Source organism: Diceros bicornis, chromosome 20 (assembly GCF_020826845.1).
Source record: "Diceros bicornis minor isolate mBicDic1 chromosome 20, mDicBic1.mat.cur, whole genome shotgun sequence".
Taxonomy (NCBI): domain Eukaryota; kingdom Metazoa; phylum Chordata; class Mammalia; order Perissodactyla; family Rhinocerotidae; genus Diceros; species Diceros bicornis.
This window is the reverse complement of record NC_080759.1, coordinates 32,084,463-32,100,353: the sequence shown is the minus strand read 5'-3', so window position 1 is coordinate 32,100,353 and position 15,891 is coordinate 32,084,463. Positions and strand designations below refer to the sequence as shown.

The following is a 15,891-nucleotide window of genomic DNA, read 5'->3' as shown; positions in this document are numbered from 1 at the left end:
CAATCCCTTGCATTCTGTTGAAATGAGAATTGCTTTTCACTATGATTTACAGCTTTTACTAATGAAAACACAACTTGGGAGACAAGAAGGAATACATCCAAATTACACAAGAAAAAAAGCTCTAAGTCTTACCACGTGGCCAAGGTGAGCCTTGAGCTTGCCCCAAAGGTTTCCCTTTTTGGGTATAACTTGGTTTGGATGTATTTCTGACTTTTCCAGGTCGATTTATTGGAAAATTGTGACCATGTCGATTCTCTCTGAAGTAGAAATTACATAATAATTACATTCCTAGAATCTCATATCAGTGACAAACTATAATATTTCAAAAAGACCAAATTCTAGCTCATATTAATACATTCACTTGACATTTCTTATTCTGTACCTCAGTGATACATTTAGTGCATAATAACTCTCAACAAATAATTCTTCATATCTCATACTTCAAACTTCATTTTTTTCAAAGAAATTGTTTTTGGTTATCTCTCTATCCATTTTAAATTCTCTATGTATTGGCAAGTTATTAATGTATTTAATACCCTGCTTTGGTCTCTAGTATTTTGAGTACACCCCACATTACACACACACGTGATCTGATTACATCTGGGTTTGTGTTGGGTAGCATTTCCTATAGGCTCTTTTCTTTTTTTTTTTTTTTTTGTAAGGAGGATCAGTCCTGAGCTAACATCCATGCCAATCCTCCTCTTTTTGCTGAGGAAGACCGACCCTGAGCTAACATCTATTGCCAATCCTCCTCCTTTTTTTCCCCTTTTTCTCCCCAAAGCCCCAGTAGATAGTTGTATGTCATAGTTGCACATCCTTCTAGTTGCTGTATGTGGGACACCGCCTCAGCATGGCTTGACAAGCGGTGCGTCGGTGCGCACCCGGGATCCGAACCCGGGCCGCCAGTAGCAGAGCTCGTGCACTTAACCGCTAAGCCACGGGGCCGGCCTCCCTACAGGCTCTTAAATTATGTGCTTATGTTTATAATCCTAATCATTCATTTTGTCAAAGGTGGTAATTTTTAACAACATTGTACTGCCAATTCATGTTCAGCTTATGAATCACCAACAAATATAATTTTCTGTTTCTTTGCCACATATAAGAAACTTTACAGTTGGGTACTTTTCTTTAGCATTCTATGTTTAATTAATTCCTGCCTAATGAACTCATATCCAAACATATTGCAGGTCACTGTTTCAAGAAGAAATATATAACAGTATCTACAACTGAGTCAGCAATAACTGGGCAGGGTGGGAAGAGACAGCAGAGGAAGAAGGGGTAAGCTGGTGGGGACTGTCTGTTTCTGCAAGAGTGGAGCCAAGGGGAGAAATGGGAGAGCAGTTAGGAAGCAAATTACAGAAGGAAATATTAACAAAAACTACAGAAAAGAAGCAAACAGGATTGAACGGATATCAGAATTGTATTAGGTATAGTGAAGTGTTTTGTTAAGAGAGAACACCATTTTTGTCTTTTTCCTTGGTGATTCTATAAACTTATAAAGACCTCATAATTATGGGGACATTTTTTTCTTCACTTTATTGTCATAATTCTGAGCAGGGTAGACGCAAATACACTGAACTTGGGTCACAAAAACACTACCTTTCTTCTTATCAAGCCTAATATTATCTTGCCAGATGACATGCCAAATCTTGTCTTACCCTCTTGGAGAAAGGGAGCGTTGCCATCTGGAAATTTCAGCAGTTCTGGGTTTGGTAGGCAATGGTTTCTGTGCAGTTGCTGGTAGTTGTACTGATTCAGATAACAGTTCATTCATCAGACTGTATGCTTGTGAGATTCGACGACTATAGTGGTCAGAGAGTAGCAATCTGTAGACAAAGAATTAAACAAGATTTAATAAAAGAGTCACTTTCAGTTCATATTTCTAGAGGGAACATGGTGTTTGAAGACCACCTAGCATTTGTTCTTTTCAATGCTATTCAAACACAAATAAAAATTTCGGATTCCTGAAGACCATTAGGCAGTAGTGTTAAGATACTTGTAGTTATGGCCTTTGGGGTATTTTCAAAATGCACATACATAACTGAATGGGGATAGGGAGGAGAACAGCAGAAATACAAGTCATAAAAATTGAATGGAATAAATAATATTTGAAAGCAAATTCCTAAAAAGGCTAGTAGAGTCTATTTTCCTTGTAGTTATCTCTCATAATTTTCTGTGTATCAACCAAAACCGGACTACTGTGAAAACTAGAATTCCTAAGGCATTATCTATGTCTGGGATGAGCAAGCCAGAGAAAATATTCAGGGTACACTGTACCCTGAATATACAGCCACCAAACTCACCTGTCTTTTTCGTGCTTCATCTTTTGTCTCAGCCTGATTTCCCTTGAAGTCATATAAAACTGCACAAGAAAAATCCAGTTAGTTCATTATTGTTCAGTTCAAATAATTAAACCATTATGATGCATGGAAAACATGAAATTCCACGAATCAATTTTAACAGGATGTTAAATTTTGCTTTTTAGGAAACGGCGCAAAACACTGTCATATTTGATAATGCTTCCTACCCCGGCACAAAACATGAAAATGTTAAATTAAAGCATCATGTAATTAAAATAAAATCCAGTTTAATAAATGGAATGCAAAGTATACTTTAGTAGCTAAATTAATATATTTTCTCAAAAGGAGAGAATATTATCAGCCACATTTAAAACAGAAAATACGAACATTTTAATGATGGAGACACCTATACTTTGTACTGAATCTTGTGATTAATCTCATCAAGAGCTTGGTTCATAGAGCAAAAGTGAGTCAGACATTTAAAACCATCATTTTGACGTTCTAAAATGTTTACCAGAAACCTACTGCAGTGAATTCATTGTGACTCGTAAACTCTTCAAAATTTGCAAACCATGAGCCAAACTGGAAAAGGTCGGCTATTTACATCTTATTCCAGAACATTAAGAGTTACTGTTACTACTGAGGTTAAATCCTTTCACACACAATTGTGTACAGAAAAACATGCATGCAGAAGGGGATTCACTTTCTCAAGATCCTATATGGAAGTAGTCACTAACAAATTAAAGGTCTGATTGATTTCTGATAGAAATTCAAATGAAATTTTTAATTACATTAACCCCTCACAAATCCCATACCTCTAGCCAAATAGAAGCTAAAAATAAAGAAACAAGTGTCTGCGATCTTGAAGGAGATGTCACAACATCTATGAACCAAACAATCCCAATGCTCTCAGAGTTAATGTATTCTAAATTTGGACACAATTCTAACCATCTTGGGTATTTGCTTGGCTGACAGGGAGGGTGATATCAGAACCTACCTCTATGGGGTGGAGGAACACACACATATACACATGCACTTTCAGATTCTGGTCATGTACCTCAGTAGCCCTGAAAGTCACTACCATGTCCCCAGAGCTATCGACAAATGTTATATTAACACCAACATGCTCTTTCCAGACACAGGTAAGTAAGTTACACACTTTAAATAATAGTTCACCTACTTTTCCACCATTTGGTGCTTAAATGTGACCGCCTTATCTGGAAAATTCACTTACAGAATGTGTTCCCCTAATGATGCTGAAAAAAATGAAGTGCTATTATATTTTATTTTATTTCAGATTACAAAGCAAAAGATAAACTGTAATCTAAGTGTAATCTAAATGTGATTTTCATGGTAATGTGATAAAGTAACACTGCTTTGTTTCACCTTCTGAAGAAAAATACTTCTGACCTAGCCCTGGTGATGTCCATAAGTCAGGACTCAGTAAATAAATGTTGACAGTTTAAAGGACAGTTGAAACACACACACAGAGGTACCCTTGTTCTGTTGGTACATGACTGGACCTTACTTTTAAAAAATTTCTTGTAGATAACTTATGGATACAAAATTGATTTTTAAAATTGCTTTACTACACACAGTCAGTTGTTCAACTGCCACTGACTCTCACAGAAAATTAAGGAAACAACTCCATTTGGTCACTCAATCATTCAACCTCTTCATTTGGTTAAAATGCTAGAGCCATAATCAGCCTGGGAGAGAAAAAAATATTTAAGATAGTTCAATAGAACATGATTTGTAGAATACTTTGCTACATTTTGTTAAGGTGATTTCTTAATTTTTCGTGACTTAAGTAAAATGCTGACTTTTCGGTCAAATAAAAAATGCATCCAAATTATGTTACATCCTTTTCTTGAATATTTGCCAGGAAAAAACTACACATATTCTGTGATAATTCCATTACCCTTGATCGTGCAGACTTACTGGATTGCTCCTGGAGCAGAAAGGATTATGTTCTTGCCCTCTCTTTTCTGCCAGCTGATTTAAGTACTCTGCCATTCTTTCTTTTCGTTTTCTTTTCATCCAGATTTGAATCTCTCTTCTCTCCTTCTCAGTTCTTTGTGGACATCTGCCAGAAGAATGCTGGGTCCTGAGAAATTGAATAGGCAGAGCATCACTTGATTTTAAATTTGTTATGGAAAGAAGAAATATCACAACTAAATATTACTGCTTATTTGGAAAGATTTTGCCCCATCTTGAAAAGTTGCATACACTTATGACAACTTGCTCCAACCTGTCCCCTGAAATCACTGAAAATGATCTCAGAAAGGTCACCAATGACCTCTTCTGTCTTCACCCTACTGGACTTCTCTATAACACTTGATAAAATTGACTTTTCCTTTCTGCTTTAAACGCTGTCTTACCTGGGTCTTTTTCTACCTCTCAAAACACTATGCAGCCTCCTACATTGGCTCATTTCTTCTCTGCTCACCACTTTAATATTAATGTCTTTACAGGTTCTGTTTGGCCTGTTCTGTTTCTGGACTATCTGAATCACTTCCAAAACTTGTAACACAGAGATGACTTCTAAACTGCTGCTCTTCTGGATCTAGCCTCACTTGCATGCCCATGCCATACTTCCCGTGGGCTGGCCCAAGCTAATGACTGAGCACGGCAGGGATGCTGTGGCCGGCACATTCCTGCAAGACACAGGATTCCTCTGATGAGTTACTTTGGCTTGGCGTCTCACCATTGACCCAGATGAAACTTTCTTAGAACTACACTGTACTCTGAGATTCTACTTACTCAACTCTCTGCCTTCCCTCTGTCCATCACAGGGAGGGGTGAGACCTGCATTGTGGTCTGACGCCTCTCCTCAATTCTGTTTTTTTCGGCCTTTTCCCCTCACAGGCATTTCTCCCAATAAGTCTCTTGTACATCTAATCCCATCTTGGCTTCTGCTTCTCAGATGACATGAACTAACACAAGCAGTCCTGAGAGTGGGCCAAGAAAACAGGCAGTGTGAGATGGGGATTCGGGGCCAACTCACCACCCAGTCTGCAAAGAGGACACAATCCTAAATGGCAGATGGGTCACGGATACAAACAATGTGGTTTATACTGAACACCTGCTTTCCTCCTGGGAGTCTGGACTCTTGGTGTGTGCCAGGCAGAGGGTACCTACCTGATCAGCCCCCATAAAAACCCTGGGCACTGAGTTTCCAGAAGCTTCCCTGATAGACAACATTCCACATGTGTTGTCATAATGTTGCTGGAGGAATTAAGCATGTCCTGCGTGACTCCCTGGGACAGGATTCTTGGAAACGTGTGCTTGGTTTCCCCTGGAATTTACCCCATATACGTTTTCCCTTTGCTGATTTTGCTTTGCCTTTTGCTATAATAAATTATAGTCGTGAGTATGACTATATGAGTTCTGTGAATCCTCCTGGTGAATCACTGAACCTGGGGTGATCCTGGGGACCCCTAACCCAGGGTCAGAGCCACACCGGCATTGCAGTCTGACAGCTGTCCCCACCTCCTCTGGCTCCTCCTTTCTTTCCCCTCACAGGTGTTGCTCCACATAAATCTCTTACTCATCTAAATCTCATTTTGGCATTTGCTTCTGGGAGGACCTGAAACTAATGTACCAATGAATATTACCAACTGACTGTTCTCCTGGCTACTTACATCTAAAACTACATTCCCTCTCTTGCTAAAGAAATCACCATCAACTCAGTCATCCAAGTAGAAAATCATTCTCACTTCCTCCTGACAACCTTCACGTATACTCACATTTGTTACCCTACACTCTCCATTCTAAACCACCTCATCTTTAGACTACTGAAGTAAGACCTCTGACTGGCTCCCATTTCTAGTTTAAGAAATGGCTTCCCCACTACTGCTTGCAGAGAAGGTAAACTCAGAGTGCCTCTGGTCCCCAATCAACAGCCAGCACACCCAGCCAGACCCTCTCTCTCCTTCCAATGCATAAACTTCAGTCACATCTAACTCCCTGCCCTCCACTGACCATTACACCTTTGCATATTATAGTCCTGCTGCCTAGAATATCCTTTCTTCCAGTTATAACCCACATGAATCTCTACTCATCCTTTGAAATACAGATCAAATCCTTAACTGATGAAGCTGCATTCTTTTTTTTTTTTTTGTGAGGAGATCAGCCCTGTGCTAACATCCGCCAATCCTCCTCTTTTTTTGCTGAGGAAGACGGCCCTGGGCTAACATCTGTGCCCATCTTCCTCCACTTTAGATGGGACGCCGCCACAGCATGGCCTGCCAAGCAGTGCGTCGGTGCGCGCCCGGGATCCGAACCAGCGAACCCCGGGCCGCCGCAGCGGAGCGCGCGCACTTAACCGCTTGCGCCACCGGGCCGGCCTCCGTGAAGCTGCATTCTTTCATTGATTCTCTTCCCCTGAGCTCCCTTAGCACACTGATACAATTTGGTTTTATGTCATACTCTGTTTATAGTTCTATCTCCATTCAAGAGTAGAAACCATATTTTATTTTTATTCCAATTCTTAACATTTATTAAACATTTATTAAACATTATTGAAATAGTCATAATATGATCATTAACTTAAAAAAAATAACTAAAATTCCTATATCTGTGATTAAAGGTAACTAAATGTGTTTGACGAGGAAGTTAGGGTTACATGTTCTTGATATGAGGTCATAATACAGCAGATAATTCCACTAATTAATTAGAAATTGAGGGGGTTTTGTACACTATTTTCTGGTAACAGTCTTTTAAGTTCAATTATAATACACTGCATTTCCATTGAGGTAGTTAGTGGAATTGCACTAGGAAATGAAGTATAGTTGCTATTCATAAGGTTGACAATCTTAGATAAACAAGCAAAGAGGTGTATGTATTTCAAGGAAGCATTAGTAGGAGAGCCAGCCTTTATTCTATCAGGAACCAGTTCTAGGCCCAGGAAAGGTTGTAAGGAAAAACATTTTAACCTAATGTTCCAAGGAAAGGCTATTTAAAATGTATTCTAAGGGTTAATATTTAGGATAAAGTACTCTGAACTAAAACGTTAATTACTTCTAAGACAAAATAGGATAAAATTTATGTTGTAATTAAAGTGATGAGACCTTGGGAAAATTCACAGGATACAGATGTGCTCTATTAGTTAAATAAACCAGTCTATACACTGTTGGGGAAGGGTGGAATGACACATGAACATCACAAAATGTATTTATGAAGAAAAACATCTATTCTAAGTTTTGAATTTGTTTCATAAAAATCACATTAAAATATGGCCAATTTTGAATATTCTTGAACCATAAACATTTTATTTTATTTTTATTTATTTTTTTTTGTGAGGAAGATCAGCCCTGAGCTAACATCCCTGCCAATCCTCCTCTTTTTGCTGAGGAAGACTGGCCTGGAGCTAACATCCGTGACAATCTTCCTCCACTTTATGTGGGACGCTGCCACAGCATGGCCTGACAAGGGGTGCATCCATGCAAGCCCGGGATCCAAACCCGGGCTGCGAGCAGCAGAGCGCGTGCTTAACTGCTATGCCATGGGGCTGGCCCCATAAACATTTTAAATAGGCTAAAAATGAATTACTCAATAATTACCTGGAGATATTCCTAGCTTGTTGTTCTGTTAAGCCGAGCTCTTCACTGGAAACTCCATCTTTTGTAATAAGGTCATCAATAATGTCTGCAATATCAGTGAATCCAGTCATCTGGAGTGGACCTACTGAAACACTTCATTTGCAAATGCAATTTGAGATATATGTCAGTATCTATAACTTAATTACATTAAGCAAAAATTAACATGTATAACTATGCCCTCCAAGAGCATAAATGAACATGAAAATGATAAACACATAACTCCTCTCCCTTCTCTTTCTTTAGTTCCAGTAATCACCAGCGGAAAAGCCTAATCATCAATAATTGATGACTTTGTATGTGCTCTTAAAAAAGCAAACATAAGGCCCAGGAGACAACCTCTACCTCTTCTGCCTGCTGAAATTTAATACATACGTAGTGAAAGAAAGTGTAGCAAATGTAGTCTATTGTATTCTAATTACCTATGTTAAAACAGTAAGGGATATAATATAATAATCCTCAGTTTCTTACAACACCCCATTCCCAATGGTAATTAATTATATTCCTTTAATCCACAAAGAAAATGTAGTGTAGAAGTTCACGTACATATGAACAACAAAATTTCCAGAACACATAATTTATACCCAACTTTAAGTAAAACTGTGCATTAATTCTTAAGATATTTACCTTTCAAATAACTCATCACTGTTATTCACACCTTAAAAAAAAAGATGCATTATTATTAATAAAAATTTCAGGTCAGTTATTTTTTTGACTTTCAATTATTAACCTGATTCAGAAATCATATAACCAGAAATTGAAATATTTTTAAACCTCCCAATTGGTGTAAAGATATGTAGAGCATATTTATCCTCCTCTTGAATATGCTATTTGGTAGTGAATATTGTCCACATTTTAAGATTATTACTTTTCTATCCAGAGTACTCTGAACAATACAGTTTAAGAGGTATAATCTTTCTTTGCTTAGTACACAGTTGAGAATGCTGGAATGCAATTTACTAAAAAAAACAAAAAAACTTCTGATTATCTACAAGTAATACATTTGGGAAAATATCCAATTTAAATCCAAGAAGCCTTTACTTGGAAGAATAACCCAAAAAATAATTTTTAAAACTTGTCCAATGTTAACTACAGGTCTTTAAAGCAAAACACTTAATTTACTCAATTTTCTATATGTTTAACCCTCAAAGAGAATTGAGTTAATATAGGAAGAAGTGTTCTGACATCTCTTCTCAAAAACATTTCCTTGTTAAGATTTTCTTATACTAAGATAAATCCACTCTGCCCCCAAGACTTATACATCCACATGTTTTTTATATTAAATAATTGTGTCTTCTTAAGCACAGATCGTTTTGTTTAATTTATTAATCCTCAAATCAAGGATTTTATATTATCTTTGTTCTCAGAGTCTGGGCATTTGTGAGTTCTTAATTGTAATTAATCAAATTTAATTCTTAAGAAAAGCCTCAAGTACTGAAAGAAAAAATGATAATGGTGTTACAAGTATAGGTGAATCATATAAAAGGTCCGGGGCCGGCCCCATGGCTTAGCGGTTAAGTGCTCGCGCTCCGCTGCTGGTGGCCCAGGTTCGGATCCTGGGCGCGCCCCGACGCACCACTTCTCTGGCCATGCTGAGGCTGCGTCCTACATACAGCAACTAGAAGGATGTGCAACTATGACATACAACTATCTACTGAGGCTTTGGGGAAAAAAAAAGAGGAGGACTGGCAATAGATGTTAGCTCAGAGCCAGTCTTCCTCAGCAAAAAGAGGAGGATCAGCATGGATGTTAGCTCAGGGCTGATCTTCCTCACCAAAAAAAAAAAAAAAAAAAGGTCCGACTATTAAATGAAACTGATTCTTTTTATCAAAGGGTAGAAAGGTGCTATATCCAAATAAATACCTTTACAAGTAGTCACATAGGCAGATTCTATCTTGACTTCATTTCAAACCAGTTTTGGAAGTCTTCCTTTAGGAGGCCTTCACAATTTACTAAACACAATAGATCAGCTTCATTCCCTGATAATCACAATTCCTTTTTTCTTAATTCCAAACAGTGACACACAGCCTGATCATCTACTTCATTTATCAGAAATGCCTCTGAATAACTTATGGCTGTTGCCAAAAATTAAATCTATCCTCAGTGAATAAATTATTTGCTACTATTAAGAGCGCTCAGAAGAATGTGCTAAGAAATGGAAGTCAATTTCAAAAGAGGAAATCTGAGCTATTTCTGAGCACTAGAATTAAAGGAATGACTGTACATCTTTCCAAGACACCAACTATGGAGAAGAAAACACCCATTAGGGCATCTAAATTCTGCACTTTTGAAAAAATAATAACTTGGATTCTTTTTTAAATTTGCAACCAAACATTGAATACTAGAGAAAAACATTTTAATTTATCCATCTTTATAAGTATTATGCCACTTATTGACATTTCCCCCTTTTTTTCTCTTGCATCCTAATTTAAGAAGCTATTACAGCCTTGAATGAATCACCTCCTTAACCTGATACTTTCAATTTCTCTTTTCCCACTCCTTTCTTTTCTTCTGCCTTCAAACATTAAAGAGTTTGTATTTATCCCCATCTTAAAATGATCTTTGACTTCACTTCCCTTATCTCATTTTCTACTTCCTTTTACTCTCAGAATTCTTAAGCAGTCTATATTATAGCTTCTTGAGCTTGTCTTTGCCCCCAACCTGCCTTCTTCTACTCTTGATATTACATTGCAAGTCCCCAAAGTCCTTAAAAACCTCAGCCTTTATTCTTGACTTTCTGGTGGCGTGTGAAACTGTTAGCCATGCACTTTTTCTTGGAAATCCCTTCACCAGAGTCTGCTCATCCATTTCCCTCACTGAGGAGGCTCCCCTTGCTGTCTAACGGGTGACATTTCACAGGCTGGTCCTTGGCATTTTCCCTTTTTCCATCTTTCTTGCAAAGAACAGATGCACTCTCTAAGTCCTAACTATATAATTAGGTAAAAGGCTCTTACATCTGTTTTTAAAGCCTAAACCTCTCATCAAGCTCCACTTCCTTGTCAAAAACTGGGTCCTAAATATGGCCACTTATATGCCCCAGCATCACCTCAAACTGCTACATTTGGTTATAAGGTACTCTCGAGTATGACATCAGACCTAGTCATATCCTTGCTTCCTACAGTCTCACAACTCTAAACAGCCATTCATTTTCTCCTTCTCTTTCTCTTTTATTCACGTAGTCAGTGAATATCATCAGTTACCAGCTCCAAGTGAAATGGAATGAAAAGTGGCACTAAACTGTTCCAAGTCTCAATATTCTCAACTGCAAAATGGGGATAATAATGGATCTACCTCACAGGTTAGGCTTACACCAGGGTTGATGCATGTAAAACAGCGATGTCTGGCACATGGCAGAGGCTCAATAAATTATAGCCATTATTTTGTTACCAAATTGAAACTCTAGGTTCTCATAATTGGCAGAGTTTGAATTTCTCAGTTTTTATAAAAATCAAATATCATAGTAATTCCAGTTGCTATATATCTAACATTAATAAGTTACACAAAGATGTGATACATGCTTACAGTATATCTTATGAAGGTGACAAGATGACATAGTTCTTCATGTGAATGACACAATTTTTAATTTCCCTTCCCCTAAAATTTATAAACATTGCAAAATGGCTTCTCAAATCCTTCACAACTATATTCCCAGTAATTACTCTTCAGTCACAGTACACTGGAAAATAAGAGTGTAAATGAAAATGAAAAAAGTGAAGAACAATACCAGGACAAGTTGTATTCTGATCACTGGAAAGGCTGACAGCTGAATCAGCAGAAGGAAACACAGGGGTCTTCTGACTAGAATGAGTTTCCGTTACTGAAAATTCAGCTTCTGAAGTCTCTTCTTTGTCACTTTGATCTTCCTTATTCATATGAGTCAGGAAATGCACTAATTCAGAGTAAATATTACAATTAAAAGAAATAACAGAGAAAAAAATCACATGGAAAGGATATAACACTTAGCTAACACTTCCACATAGCAATAGATATATTAGAAGTTTGCAACATATTATTCTGACAGCTTTCTACTGTACGATGAAATAATTTAATACGATATTCAAAGTTTAAACTCTCTGGGGGCTAGCCTCGTGGCATACTGGTTAAGTTCCCCTGCTTCAGCAGCCCAAGTTCGCAGATTCAGATGCCAGACGGTGACCTACACCACTCGTCAGCCACACTGTGGTGGCGACCCATATGTAAAGTAGAGGAAGACTGGCAACAGACGTTAGCTCAGGGCTAATCTTCCTCAGAAAAAAGAAAAAATTTAAACACCCCCACAGTAAAAGACTATTAAATTTATCAACATCAGAAAACATGGCGGATTAAACTAAAGTTGACAGGCCCATGTCCTGTTTTAAAAACACACAAGAAATACTAAATTAAAAAAAAAAAGCAGATTAATACAGAACCAAGCCTTGTAAATAAAGAAATCTCCTGGTGCCAGAAAAGAAAACAGAATTCAAAGCTGGGCAATAAGTGGGCAATGACGCTGCGACAGTCCACAGAGGAACTGGTTTCTATAGACTGTAGTGAGGGGAACTGAGCTACCTTCATACGGCCTAGAGCACTGAAGGACAGCTCTGTCCATAAAATGGGGATAAGAAAAACTCTGTCCTGGAGAAGCAGCAAAGAAGTTTTCTATCAGCCTGGATAGTGGATGGGAGAAAAATTAAAGTCAGCTCTGAGAAATCAAAACTCTTATCTTGCCACAAGCAGGTGTGGGATCTGAATTTATACTATCTATGTAGTACAGTAACTCCAAGCCAAGAAACGTTTATAAAAACTTGTCCCCCAATTTTTTTCTACTTCAGTAACAGCAAGAAGCAAATACAAAACCACTCCATAGACAAACATACACAACCCAGCAGAACTCCCATGAAAGATATGCTCATGATAAAAAGTACAAATCACACAAAGAAACAACCAACCATGAAAGAGAGTCAGTATGCAGATTCAACAATGGAGAATAGGCACACTGAAATAAAATAATCTGAAAGGGCATAAAATATTACTAAAATCTCTAAATAGACAAAAGAAGGCACAGAAACCACAAGAGGAGAACAGGACAGTTCATCCAAAGAGCAGACAGATTTGAAAAAGAAATAAACAGAACTTCTAGACATTAGAATGTAGTCACCAAAGTTAAAACCCTACAGCAAAGAAGACACAGCAGGAGAATCAGTAAACTAAGCTAGATCTGAGGAAATCACCCTCAGTACATCAGTGAGAGATAAAAAGGTGGAAATTAAGAAGCAGTTAAGAGACAGGGAAGACAGTGAGGGAAGACAGACAGGGAATACAGACCTCCAACAGGTGTTTTAAAAAAGAGAAGAAGGAGAGGAAAACAGAAAGGAGAGGAAGCAATACTCCAAAAGAAAATGGATGAAAAATTCCAAATGTGAAATCCGCAAGTTAAAGAATCATTCCTACTCCCATACAGAATAAATAAAAAGAAATATACACCTAGATGCACTGTAGCAAAAATGCAAAATAAACCAAAAATAAAGAGAATAATTTAAAAGCAATCAGAGATAAAAGAACAGCAATTAGACAGCACACAGGTAGTGTAAACGCGGCAATTAGAGATGTCAGTAGATGATGGAATAATATCCTAAAATGCTGAGGGAAACTAAGCATCAACCTAGAATTCTGTACTTAGCTATAAGCCACCACTCATGAATTGTAGTAAAATTAAAGCTATTTTCAAAGACTGGGAGAATTTACCACTCATAGACTCTAGATGAAGGAACTAATAAAGGAAGAAGAAGGAAACAACCCTCAAGAAATGGATGCAAGAAGCAATGGGGGGGTAGCAACAGCAGAGAATGGGAAATGCCAGAGTGCATCTCAGGCAGCAAGAATAAGTATATTTCATGAAACTTGTGTTTTGGTTTTATATATTTATTGTTTACATACTTAAATTACAAATTAAAAGAAAAAAGAAGAAATTGAGGGCAAAGAAACTGGCAAACATGCTAATAAATCCAAATAAGTATAGACTTAAAAACATAAAAGACAAGGGAGACTAAATAGGAGGGCTAAAAATAAAGGCAGAGCTAAAATATTAGAAAACAATATCAGAGAAGACAGGAGGGAGTAGATCAGTGTTAAAAGCTCTAAAGTCGTCTTATTGTTTGCAAGGTAACTAAATTCCCCTTAAATTTTAACTCAACTATGAATGTTGAAAATTCAAGAACAATCACTAAGAGATTAAAAATAGAATAACCAATAAAAGGAGAAAGAGAGAATATAGAAAACTCAATCCAGTAGAAGGAAAGAAAGAAGGGACAAAAAGTAAAGGAAAAAATACAAAGAAAATAGGAAGCACAAAATAAGATTATAGAAATAAGCACAAATATATCAGTTATCACAATAAATGGAAACTGATTATACTTGATGATTAAAACACAAACTGTATAATTATTTAAAAGAATGGAATCTAGTTATATGCTGGACAAAACTACAACATAACCACTCAGCTTGAAAGTAAAGGGATCTCTAATTTAAAAGGAAGTATAGGGGACAGAGGAACATGTTAAATGACACCATAGAGACTCAATTAGCAAAATCCAGACTCTGAAAAATACTTCAGGACAAACATCCAGGCTTCTTCAACAAATAAATTGCAAAGGGAAAAAGAGAGAGGAGGAACCCAGAAGTTAAGAGAGACTTACAAGCCACCAACCAACTGCCATATATAGACCTAACCTGGATTCCAACTAGAACAAACACACTATTTTTAAAATGAGACAGCTGGCAACATTTGAACACTGATTAGATATATGACAATATTAAGATTTTTTTAAAAAGGAGTGACAATATTATTATGCCTATGTTTTAAAAAAAAGAGACCTTATCTTTTAGAAATACATATAAAATATTTATGGATAAAATAATGTGCTGTTTGGGATTTGCTTCAAAATAATCCAGGAAATTGTAGGAAGAGTGGGTGGGTGTATACATAAACAGGATTGGCCATGAGTTGATAACTATTAAAGCTGGTTGTTGGGGACATGAAAGTTAATTATATTATTCTGTCTCCTACTGAAATATGTTTTAAATTTTCCATAATAAATTTTTTAAAAATAAGAAGTATCAGGGGCTGGCCCCGTGGCTTAGTGGTTGGGTGCACGCACTCCGCTACTGGCGGCCCGGGTTCAGATCCTGGGCATGCACCGACACACCACTTCTCCGGCCATGCTGAGGCTGCGTCCCACATACAGCAACTAGAAGGATGTGCAACTATGACATACAACTATCTACTGTGACTTTGGGGAAAAAAAAAAAGGAGGAGGATTGGCAATAGATGTTAGCTCAGAGCTGGTCTTCCTCAGCAAAAAAAAAAAAGAGGAGGATTGGCACGGATGTTAGCTCAGGGCTGATCTTCCTCACAAAAAAAAAAAAAGTATCAAAAAAGATATACCAGGCAAAAGAAAGCAAGAATGGAAATATTAATATTAGATGAAATTGACTTTGAGTCTAAAAGTATTATTGGAGATAACGAGGGTCACTACTTAATGATAAAAGGGACAAAATTCAACAAAAAAATACAACAATTATGAACTATATTTTATAATATAGCCTCAACTATATAAAGCAACATTTAACAGAATTATAAGGAGAAATAAACAATTCCACAATCATTGTGGGCAATTTTTAATGCACCCTTCTGAGAAATAAATAGATCAAGCAGACTAAAAAATCAGCAAGACTATAGAAAATCTGGACAACACAATTTAGAAGCTTGACTAAATATATGTATCTATATATAGATAGATGGATATATCTATACATCTCCTACATAAACCAACAGAAAATGCTTGTTCTTTTCAAATAAATATAGAACAATTACTGGAGAGGATGTGGAGAGGAACTCTCATACAGTGCTGGTGGGAGTGCAAACTGGTGCAGCCACTATGGAAAACAGTATGGAGATTCCTCAAAAAATCAAGGATACTGGGCCGGCCCCGTGGCTTAGCGGTTAAGTGCGC

General features: G+C 37.2%; 1 protein-coding gene across 3 annotated transcripts in view; it reads right to left on the bottom strand.

The window, feature by feature from the left end:
• CPLANE1 (ciliogenesis and planar polarity effector complex subunit 1) overlaps positions 1-15,891 on the bottom strand; it is a 116,807-nt gene that overhangs the window by 8,767 nt on the left and 92,149 nt on the right. For all 3 annotated transcript variants that reach the window (XM_058564210.1, XM_058564212.1, XM_058564211.1), the window contains 7 exons: positions 11,625-11,789; positions 8,528-8,558; positions 7,865-7,996; positions 4,242-4,407; positions 2,304-2,362; positions 1,659-1,826; positions 133-257 (listed from right to left, as the gene is read on the bottom strand). In XM_058564210.1, coding sequence (XP_058420193.1) covers positions 133-257; positions 1,659-1,826; positions 2,304-2,362; positions 4,242-4,407; positions 7,865-7,996; positions 8,528-8,558; positions 11,625-11,789 — 846 coding nt within the window. The remainder of the gene's footprint in view (positions 1-132; positions 258-1,658; positions 1,827-2,303; positions 2,363-4,241; positions 4,408-7,864; positions 7,997-8,527; positions 8,559-11,624; positions 11,790-15,891) is intronic.